Genomic DNA, 11,831 nt, shown 5'->3' with positions numbered 1-11,831 from the left:
CGCCCGCACACCCCCCCCATAAAATCCAGCGCCCCCCACTTTTGCGTACCGCTGACATAGACCTCACAATACGAAAACTGCAACAAATGTTTATTTTTACACGGACAGTAATATGTGGGGATTTCCTGTACATGTATCTGTATGACTTGTAAATGTATACACCTGAATAAAAAAAAATATATATATATATATATACATCAGCAAAGTTTAAAGCTCCCGCGTCACGCCGGCCAATGGGAAGCGGAACCTGATGACGTCACGGCTTCCCATTGGCCGGCGTGACGCGGGAGCTTTGAAACTCCGCCATTATATGAACCCAGCTAACAGAGTGGAGCGGCTAACCAGCGCCCCCTACGGAGGGTCGGTATCTCCGGAAGCAGGGGGTCCCCAGAGCTGAAGTAGGTGGGGTTCAGATCCGGAGACCACCCTGTTTCCCCCCCTATGTTAAATATATATATATATATCCTACTTGGACTGCTTTAAACCCCCCAAATACCCCCCAAAGCATAACAGAGAAAGTCAGGAATCACTGCGGAGCTCAAAATTAAAAGGATTGTTACAAATTTGACAAAATCAACAAAAAAGTGGCCGACTCCCGTCTTCAGGGGCCGCCAACAGGTCAGGTTTTCAGGATATCCCTGCTTCAGCACAGGGTCGGGGGGAGGGGGTCAGTCAAAATGGCTGAGCCTCCTGTGCTGAAGCAGGGATATCCTTCAAACCTGACCTGTTGGCGGGCCCTTGAGGACTGGGAGTTGGCTCCTCTTGCTTATAGACTGTAAGCTCTTCAGGCCAGGAAACGCTTGATCTCGTGGTCTACTATTGGATTTGATGCGCGCAGGCTCGCTGTGTATTATAACTCCCTATATTCTGGGGAGAATAAATTCTGCAAAGCGCCGCGTACACTGTACAATCTATAAACTACAAATCAAATAAGAATGTCAATATACCCATGAACGTGTGGCTGCTGATATACTCTGCACAGCACCACGCAGGCGTCAAAGAGGCAACTCGCCCCTCTTTATTTTTGGTCCCCGGTCCCTTTTTGAAAACAAACATCTTCCCCGCGCTAGAGAAGAGTTCATCTCCGTGCAAACAAAACGGGACACTTCCGTACTGGATAACATATAAGGGGCCTTCAGAATGTCTCTGTTCCTGCAGGATTGGGCTTATCAGCAGATGTTGTGTCTAGAACGGTTCCGGAATCTCTCCCGCCTCCTAAAAAACACTGAAATGCCACAAGGCAGTGAAAAGAAACTACAAATTGGGCTATGAGATCACCCCTACGGAGGGGCAGCCACCCGTAACCACCCATATGGAAACTCTTGAAATGAAAGCCCTTAGCTTATCGGATCTTCCACCCACACACCGATCTCTTGTTCCCGCGGTGAGCAGGTGTATGTCTGAACTGAAATGTGCATTAGGCTCGAACGTTAAAAAGGATGTCAGAAGCCACAAGAGGCTCTAAAAGTCCTCGAATACAACACTTGGCCTTTCCCAGCTTGAAGGAGGATGACAGGTGGACCAGTCTACGTAAGGCCGATTGAACGCAGAAGTCCTAGTTTTTATAAGTCATCGTAAACACTAATCATGGCCGTTTTCCGACACAACCAATATTTCTGTTGGTTTCGTGCCCGGAAACACCCAAATGTCACCCGTTTGGGGTCTTTGAACGTCCCCCCCCCCCCCCCCGCTTTTTACAAAGGACAAATATCAGAAAGTGGAGAGGTACAGTACGTGTTAAAATTAGGACACCGTTTTTTCAACAGAATGTAACACGCCAAAACATTTTAAAAAAAAGGAACGTTTTATCCATATAAAATTTTAAAAAAAAAGGAGGATATACAATGAAACCAAGAAGAAAACAATGGAATTATATAGTCTTATAAGTGAAGGTCCTTTTTCAGACATTGTCTACACAAGTGGTTTTCCCCTTGGTGGAGCCCAGATAGGCACGGCCAATGCGTTAAAAACAGGTAGTAAATAATTGGAAGGAACAATAGCTTATTAACACCTCAACCAGGTTCCTGGTGGAACGAGAAGGCAACAGTTGTCTTCTACGAGTCCATGAAACTATTTTTGAAATACAGTATCTAAGGGTTCAGGGCACAGGGGCACAGAAGAGTTGTAGTAGACTGGATATATCAGGTGGCTTTTGGATCCCTGGTGAACGTTGGTGTTCTCAAAGTCGAGCACTACAAAATCATTTGGCCGCAGTCGGCAGATAACCTGGGTATTCAATGAACCCACGTGTGTGTCCTCTAGAAGTATGGTGGGTAAATGGGTTTGAAGACATCACAAGGTCCTTGTGTAGAGGTCGCCACAGCATTGTAAGATCTGCTCAAGAGCAGACTACGAATGAAGAGCTCTCCCGTTACTTGGCGCCGATGGGACGGCGGAGCACCAAGCTTGTTTTCGTTAGCGTTTCATTTTCTTGCCCCGCCTGCCTTGACCTCTTCCCTCCCGTGTGTGTGGGGGTAATGCTTAAGGAAAATCTTGTTGGCGACCTCCAGAGTGTCGCTGGTGGGGCTGGAGGGGTACGTCTTGCCGTTGAAGATGAACCCTTGCTCTACCTGGAAGACGACTTGGTTGAACTTCTCCTGATGGAAGGGCACCTCCGTGTTGAGACTCTCCACCAAGTACCACACGAACAGGGTCCAACGCTCCCCGTAATAGTCTTGCATCAGCCCCCCAAACTGCTTGTTGGCATAGTCCAAGATGTTGCCCGCGGGACCCCAAAGCGTGATCTGGTTGCGAGCGTTCATGTCGTACAGAGCGGCCTCCTCTTTAGTAGATGCCATTAATCTGGCGGCTTCTAGCCACCGGCCAAGCAAGAATTGGGGCTGGCTGGAGAGGAGGTTATCAAGTTCAGGGATGAGGTCATAAACTAGGACACCTCCTGCGACCATCAGCTGTTCCAGCGCCTGGTTCTCAAAGGCCGACTTGACCTCTATGTAATAGTCGGACACCAGCTGCTCCACGGCCTGCCTGGTGACATCCACCAGGTCATACAGAAACGTACCGCTCTTGGCCAGCGAGTGGGACGCGTCCTGCATGAGCCTCCACGCCTCGTAGATGTCGCTCCGGTTGTACCACACGTCAGTGTTCATCTGCAGGGACGGCCGCCGGACCAGAGGGCTGTGGTTGTGGTCCTTCCATGGTTGGGTGCAGTTGTAGACGCTCCTGAGAAGCAGCTGCCACGCGGCTCGGGCATTGGGTTCCCGCTGGCCGTAGCGCCGGTCGGCGTAGCCGGAGATCCACTGGGACAGGTGGAGGGGTCCGGAGCTCCAACCGATTTCATTCATCAGCTCGTATATCATGTCGTTTTGATCGATGCCTTCAGGGGTCAGCCCGGTGCCGACCATCGTGGAGTTCGGGAAGGACGAGGCGTCAAAGGGGCCCCTGTTGACACTCTCGACTTTGCCAAACAGCCCGTGGTTGCCGCCAAAGTTATGAAGCATGCACCAGATGAACGGCTGCCCGTAGAAGGACTCGGTGGTCAGGTAGACCGGCACCGTCTCGGCAAACAGGTCCAGGACAATGATCTTCCCGATGGGGGCGCCGTGGAGCAGAGCTCGCACCTGAGCCGGCTTCCAGAAGCTTGGACAATTCACGAACAGCCATCCTTGCATCAACCAGATGGCGCCGGGGTCAACTGCGGGGAGACGGACAAACGGAAAATTAGAACACAGTCCATCAAACATACAAACATATGCATGTGACAGCGGATCAGAACCGTGTGGGCTCCCCTTTGTCTGCCAATCTGTGGCAAAACCTCAGACCTTTTGGTTTCTTCCATGTTTCGGATAGCTCGATATCTGTCCCACGCAGTTTCCTTAGCCATTACCACATCTGCTGGGAGGCTACTCCTTGAAATCACTACCCTTCCCTTGAGTAAGAGAGCAGGTCCAGATTTAAAAGCTGCAATCCCCCTACTTTTTCTTACAGAACCAGATCAAGGGGGTTCTTTGCAAGCTGGCCCATACTGTTTGTTACCCACACGGACCCCTCTGTCCCGGCAATATTTACCTTTTTATATGTGCCAGTGTTTATGGCTGCCGCCCGTGCCTCACTTAAGGTGGCCAGGCGGCTTCTCCAAAAATACCGGACACAATGGTGAAAGGTGCGACGCGCTCGAGACACACACACACACACACAACCCTCACCGCTCCATGCTGTTTCCTCCTCTCCTTGGCCCCAACCCCAAGGCTTCTGACACCTCCTCCTGATTGGCTGCATTAACCAGAAGCAGCCGCCAATCAGGATGTGGGAAGCTGCCCAGCCCCCTAGCAGCGGCTCTGCTCTCTCCCTGCTCAGGGGAAATCCCGCGGCCCCCCAAGCCGGTCAGGTCACAATGTCCGGAGAGGTAATAACGGTATACACATACACGCCCAGAGAGGTAATACCGGTATACACATACACGCCCAGAGAGGTAATACCGGTATACACATACACGCCCAGAGATGTAATACCAATATACACATACACGCCCAGAGAGGTAATACCGGTATACACATACACGCCCAGAGAGGTAATACCGGTATACACATACACGCCCAGAGAGGTAACACCGGTATACACATACACGCCCAGAGAGGTAACACCGGTATACACATACACGCCCAGAGAGGTAATACCGGTATACACATACACGCCCAGAGAGGTAATACCGGTATACACATACACGCCCAGAGAGGTAATACCGGTATACACATACACGCCCAGAGAGGTAATACCGGTATACACATACACGCCCAGAGAGGTAATACCGGTATACACATACACGCCCAGAGAGGTAATACCGGTATACACATACACGCCCAGAGAGGTAATACCGGTATACACATACACACCCAGAGAGGTAATACCGGTATCCACATACACGCCCAGAGAGGTAATACCGGTATACACACACACGCCCAGAGAGGTAATACCGGTATACACATACACGCCCAGAGAGAATACCGGTATACACATACACGCCCAGAGAGGTAATACCGGTATCCACATACACGCCCAGAGAGGTAATACCGGTATACACATACACGCCCAGAGAGGTAATACCGGTATACACATACACGCCCAGAGAGGTAATACCGATATACACATACACGCCCAGAGAGGTAATACCGGTATACACATACACGCCCAGAGAGGTAATACCGGTATACACATACACGCCCAGAGAGGTAATACCGGTATACACATACACGCCCAGAGAGGTAATACCGGTATACACGTACACGCCCAGAGAGGTAATACCGGTATACACATACACGCCCAGAGAGGTAATACCGGTATACACATACACACCCAGAGAGGTAACACCGGTATACACATACACGCCCAGAGAGGTAATACCGGTATACACATACACGCCCAGAGAGGTAATACCGGTATACACATACACGCCCAGAGAGGTAATACCGGTATACACATACACGCCCAGAGAGGTAATACCGGTATACACGTACACGCCCAGAGAGGTAATACCGGTATACACATACACGCCCAGAGAGGTAATACCGGTATACACATACACGCCCAGAGAGGTAATACCGGTATACACATACACGCCCAGAGGGGTAACACCGGTATACACATACACGCCCAGAGAGGTAATACCGGTATACACATACACGCCCAGAGAGACAACTCTATCCCTATGGCCAGTAAGATCTACTCTTCCTCCATCTCACCGTCTGCCATGGATTTAAATATGGCGGCACTGACTGCAGACAGGTAAGCTGGGTCAGACGAGGTCGGGGTCATCTCGTTGAAGGTGTCCGCGTTGTAGATGTGGTCGGTTCCAAACTCCTGGATCATCTCTCTCATGAAGCGCCCGCCAATGACCTGGAACATGGGATCCTCCGGGTGCAACAAGTAGCTGCAGGAGTAGGTGCAGTTGAAGTTGCTCCATCCGTTCAACCTGGTCACGTTGACCTTGGGGAAGACCCTGTGGACCAAGACGAAGAAGAACGAGATAGAGAGACTTCCCATGGGCCACTTATCTACACTGTAACGGTGGTCAGGGCTTAGTCTACTTGTAATAGCTACTGTCTGCCCATGTTATCTTCAACACACAAGTTTTGGAGTTCGGTTCCCTGTCTTGGGTAAATAAATTATTCCTCCCTATCCTATACTTGAAATCTACAACAGTTATATCTTAATATATTGTTCCTCATCTCCTGGTGAAATATCTTCACGGTCAAACATATTCCCGAAGCTACGTCATCCGTTGCGGCTTCCGATTGGCCCGGGAAGTACCGACCGCAGCTTTACCGGTAAGTATCTCGGGAACGGAGTTGAGTTATGCGCAATTCTCCGATGTACACAACGCGGTGATCCGTCCACTGCTGCTGTCAGTGGTAAGCCAAACTACCCCGGCGCCTCACGTACCTTAGGATGCCTCGTGGAATGTGTCCGGCAAAAGCTGGCAATACCGTAACCATCCCCAGAGACCTCATTCGCTGTAGGATCTTGTACTAGGGGTGGTAAAATGAAGCACGAATAACACAAGAATAACCATGAATAACACAAGAAAAGTGTAGCGCAAGAGGTCCATCGGCCAGCGAAAGGGTTAAGGGGTCAGTGCCGTATAGATACATATATTTCCACAGGCAATTAAAAGACCGAGACAACCCAAAGATGGGAGGATGAGATCAGGAGATGTGTGTGAGCGACGTGGAGAAGAGAGGCTGTAACCGCAGGACCTGGGGGATCACTGGGGAGGTTTCATCCAGCAGTGGGGAGACGCGGGCTGGAGAGGATGGGATGAGGGAGTGTGTGGGAGCGACGTGGAGAAGAGAGGCTGTAACCGCAGGACCTTGGGGATCACTGGGAAGGCTTCATCCAGCAGTGGGGAGACATGGGCTGGAGAGGATGGGATGAGGGAATGTGTGGGAGCGACGTGGAGAAGAGAGGCTGTAACCGCAGGACCTGGGGGATCACTGGGGAGACTTCATCCAGCAGTGGGGAGGCACAGGCTGGGGAGGATGGGATGAGGGAATGTGTGGGAGCGACGTGGAGAAGAGAGGCTGTAACCCCAGGACCTTGGAGATCACTGGGGAGGCTTCATCCAGCAGGGGGGAGACAGGCTGGGGAGGATGGGATGAGGGAATGTGTGGGAGTGACGTGGAGAAGAGCGGCTGTAACCGCAGGACCTGGGGGATCACTGGGGAGGCTTCATCCAGCAGTGGGGAGACACGGGCTGGAGAGGATGGGATGAGGGAATGTGTGGGAGCGACGTGGAGAAGAGAGGCTGTAATCGCAGGACCTGGGAGATCACTGGGGAGGCTACATCCAGCAGTGGGGAGACATGGGCTGGAGAGGATGGGATGAGGGAATGTGTGGGAGCGATGTGGAGAAGAGAGGCTGTAACCGCAGGACCTGGGAGATCACTGGGGAGGCTTCATCCAGCAGTGGGGAGACACGGGCTGGAGAGGATGGGATGAGGGAATATGTGGGAGCGACGTGGAGAAGAGGCTGTAACCGCAGGACCTGGGGTATCACTGGGGAGGCTTCCTCCACCAGTGGGGAGACACGGGCTGAAGATGATGGTGTGTGTGTATGTTCATCAGTATCGCTCTTCCATATGATCTCGTTAATCTAATTACGCTACCATCGTTAGAAAACAAATATCAAAGAGTGAAAGATTTTGTAAAAAACAATTTTTTGGGAAAAAAAAGTTGTTGATCAAACTTATTGAACCCATTAAAATATACTACTGCCATTAGGTGGGGTCTAGAACACAACGCTTCAATTCTGTAAAATAAAACGGAATTTGGGCGGGATTAGTACATTAAAAAGTATGGGCGCCAGACGTTGAGCATGGACTCCATGGGACGTCCAAATTAGTGTTGATGTGTTGGAGGGTGTGTTACCTGTAGGGACAACTGTTGTTCCATCCATGGAGAAGACAAGGGTCCAGCCCAAGTGTGAAGATTCCCCATCCGACCCCAGGCTAGAAACGCCGGACCGGTGAAGAACTCGTCAACTTCTGACTGGTTCAGACCCAGCGACAGATACACCTGAAAGAACCACAAAAAAAACAACAACTGATCAAAAAGGAAAGACCAAAACGCAACTGTATCCGGATGTCTCGTACCCGTTCACCAAACTGGCCCATCGACGGTCCAACACCAAGGGATGGACCAGACAACTCTTGATGGTGATTATGGAATGACTAGGAATGGGCCTGAAATACTAACTTAGACGCTGTTCTCCAGGACCACCGGAATACGGGCGTGTGCGTCAACAAAGCACTTCCTCTACCCTTATCTCACCCGGTCCTAATCAGAGAACCGATAGACGTTATAGGTGGGGAGAGATGGGGTTTTTTCCTGCGCAAACTCTTGTTGAACACACCGTGACATCAGACCAAACAAAAGGGAGCAGCCGGAGGAAATCAAACCCCATCTCCCAGAACTTCATCAGGTTCACATACGAACTTTAAGGGGTTAATCCTAGATTGACCCGTTTTCAGATGAAAATCACCCATTCGCTTTATTTTAGAATGACCCCCTAAAATCAGGGGGTGCGCAAACTCCCCCCCCCCCCCGTCTGCCCTCCCCCTCTGCTCGCACCACCCTCCTTACCATGTCTCCGGCGTCAAATAATGCAGCGGGTTAATTTGTTGAAGCATCAGTTGACGCAGCGTTGCCGGAGACAAGGTAAGTGAAGTTACTGAGGCCTCACACGAAAAGCATTTAATTTAAATGCCTTGGGGAAGAGCGCGGGGCCTCTGCAACCGCCGCGCCCCCCCTTGAAAAATCTCACGCCCCCCCCCCCCTCCAGTTTGTGCATCCTTGCCCTAAATCATCATCCATATGTAACCACTCAAACAGGTCACTGCCATTACTACACTCTGGTTTTAGGTGGGACTGCTCCCTTAACGTTGTCTGCTGCGCTGACTGCCCTTCGTCTTTTTTTAACGGACGTCGGTTTTTACGGTAGGACGTGAACCCCTTTTTAAACCTTATTTCTTATGGTTACGGTAGCTTTTACAGGTGGCAAAAAAGGTAGAGTGGGGGCGGGGGGGGGGGGGATGAGTGTCTCCCAGAGGACACCAATGCCCTCTTGTTTCTAGGAGAGGATGACCATGTCTCACCCGTTGCCAAATGGCCTCTTGGCCCGTGAACGCCAGTGGCATGTTGATGCCATTCAAGGCCATCCAATCTATCTCCTTCTCCCATCTGGCCCAGTTCCACCACACGAAGGAGTAGCTGGAGGTGCAGACGTTCTGGTAGTAACGGAACCTGGAAGGAGAAGGACAGGAGTCTATGAGGTTGACCAAAAAAAAAGTTCGGAACCGGCCAGATCAGCCGACCAGCAATTCCCGCAGCCGAAGGGGAGTGGGGTTCGAATTCCAGTGTCAACTCCTTGTTATCTTGGGTTAGCTTCCATCTCCCTGTGCCTCGGGCACCATGTTTAGAGTGCACGCTTTGTAGCATTGTACCACACTCCACAATCACAAAAGGACGTCCCACAATCGTCCCTTGGAAATGTCAGCAAAACAACCACATTTTGATTATCAGCTCTGTAGGGTCGAAGCTCTCAAATTCCTTTGTATTAACACACTCGAGCTGCGTGCACTGGGGGTCCCATATGCCACAAACCTATACCATTTTGTGTGTTTACTCCAACAAATCCAGGTGTTGTACCACAGCTGAAACGGGATCAAAGAAAGAATGGTATTTGGGGGACTTCAGGGGAGGTACAAGTTGCTCCCCCAGTAGCCTACAAAAAAGACTAGGAACAGCTGTAACGAGAAGGAACGACCCTCCGGGGGGCCAGGAAACATCCCACTGGAATGTTTCCCAAAGATCACACAAGGGGGGGGGGTTGTTGCTTTGAACTTGTCCCACTTGGGGGGGGGGGGGACTAGCCGAGTTTTCCTTTTGATGTTGAAGTGATGGAAGAATGCAATATGTAACGTGTCTATGGGGGGGACGGGACGCTATATTTGCACTTTTTTCGGGCGCCAGAATTTCAGTGCCACAAAGAAGCACAGGACCTTCAGCAAAATGCGCCTCGTACGTACTCTACGCATCGGAGGAAGTACAAAAGGCGGTATAAAATTGGTAGTGTAGGAACCTGCCGATAGGGTTTACCTTGACGTGGCTGTCGGCTAATGTTTTGGGCAAAAAGGTGGAACTAAATGACCCGTACCCATAAGAAAGAAGGAAAAAAAATACCCATATATAGACATTAATCAAATAGTTTGACCCATTTCGGACTGCTTTGCTTACTGTTGGGCTGGGGGGCCGCAGAATTTGCCCCCGAGCAGGGCTGCTGCTAGGGGGGCTAGGCAGCTCCCTCCTGATTGGCTGCTGCTGGGTAATGCAGCCAATCAGCAGGTGTCAGGAGCCTGGGGGGGTGGGGCAAAGGAGAGGAGGAAACAGCATGGAGCGGAGAGGTGTGCGCATCGCGCTTTTCGCCACGGCGTCCTGCTTCCTACATCCTACACGGGTTTGGTAACCTGGCCTCTTGGGAGAGCCCCACGAGCTGGACGTAAATCACAGAGAAGTTTCCCCCGGAACCGAAACCAAGACGTGTCGTTCACGAGGCTGCCGGTCAGAGGCTCGCGGTCCCATTATCAGCAAGACAATGGTCTGCAGGAGAAGTGAGTCATGTGCTGCAGTGTTTGCCGTGACGTTCAACCAACAAAGAGAAAGAAGCCAGCCCGACAGGTATAACCTCATGCTAGCAACTCAACTGGAGATGTGCTCGAGGTCCCGGGGGCAGATAACATCGTGGGGTAGTCCCTTCTTCTATACAACACAAGACAAAAATACCCAATGCTACATCCAATGTGACAAAATACACCGTTAAATAGTTCAATGTTATTAGTCTCGTGAGTAAGGGTCATTTGGTTCAAACCTTTGGCCAAAGCGTTATAAGCCTGCAGCCACGTCAGGGCACGACCAGTATGCAGCCACGTCAGGGCACGACCAGTATGCAGCCACGTCAGGGCACGACCAGTATGCAGCCACGTCAGGGCACGACCAGTATGCAGCCACGTCAGGGCACGACCAGTATGCAGCCACGTCAGGGCACGACCAGTATGCAGCCACGTCAGGGCACGACCGGTGTGCAGCCACGTCAGGGCACGACCAGTATGCAGCCACGTCAGGGCACGACCAGTATGCAGCCACGTCAGGGCACGACCGGTATGCAGCCACGTCAGGGCACGGCCGGTACGCAGCCACGTCAGGGCACGACCAGTACGCAGCCACGTCAGGGCACGACCAGTATGCAGCCACGTCAGGGCACGACCAGTATGCAGCCATGTCAGGGCACGACCAGTATGCAGCCACGTCAGGGCACGACCAGTATGCAGCCACGTCAGGGCACGACCAGTATGCAGCCACGTCAGGGCACGACCAGTATGCAGCCACGTCAGGGCACGACCAGTATGCAGCCACGTCAGGGCACGACCGGTATGCAGCCACGTCAGGGCACGACCGGTACGCAGCCACGTCAGGGCACGACCAGTACGCAGCCACGTCAGGGCCCGACCAGTATGCAGCCACGTCAGGGCACGACCAGTATGCAGCCACGTCAGGGCACGACCAGTATGCAGCCACGTCAGGGCACGACCAGTATGCAGCCACGTCAGGGCACGACCAGTATGCAGCCACGTCAGGGCACGACCGGTATGCAGCCACGTCAAGGCACGACCGGTACGCAGCCACGTCAAGGCACGACCGGTACGCAGCCACGTCAGGGCACGACCAGTACGCAGCCACGTCAGGGCATGACCAGTACGCAGCCACGTCAGGGCACGACCAGTATGCAGCCACGTCAGGGCACGACCAGTATGCAGCCACGTC

General features: G+C 52.0%; 1 protein-coding gene across 1 annotated transcript in view; it reads right to left on the bottom strand.

Moving 5' to 3' along the window:
• Positions 1–301: 301 nt before the first annotated feature.
• The window catches only part of NAGLU (N-acetyl-alpha-glucosaminidase), a 15,626-nt gene continuing 4,096 nt past the window's right edge, over positions 302–11,831 (bottom strand). The window contains exons 2-6 of the mRNA XM_075581107.1: positions 9,107–9,254; positions 7,881–8,027; positions 6,397–6,482; positions 5,697–5,953; positions 302–3,652 (exon numbers count right to left, since the gene is read on the bottom strand). Coding sequence (XP_075437222.1) covers positions 2,424–3,652; positions 5,697–5,953; positions 6,397–6,482; positions 7,881–8,027; positions 9,107–9,254 — 1,867 coding nt within the window. The 3' untranslated portion in view covers positions 302–2,423. The remainder of the gene's footprint in view (positions 3,653–5,696; positions 5,954–6,396; positions 6,483–7,880; positions 8,028–9,106; positions 9,255–11,831) is intronic.

Source organism: Ascaphus truei, unplaced genomic scaffold, assembly GCF_040206685.1.
Source record: "Ascaphus truei isolate aAscTru1 unplaced genomic scaffold, aAscTru1.hap1 HAP1_SCAFFOLD_1052, whole genome shotgun sequence".
NCBI classification, from domain to species: Eukaryota; Metazoa; Chordata; class Amphibia; order Anura; family Ascaphidae; genus Ascaphus; species Ascaphus truei.
This window is presented reverse-complemented; position numbering and strand designations above follow the sequence as displayed.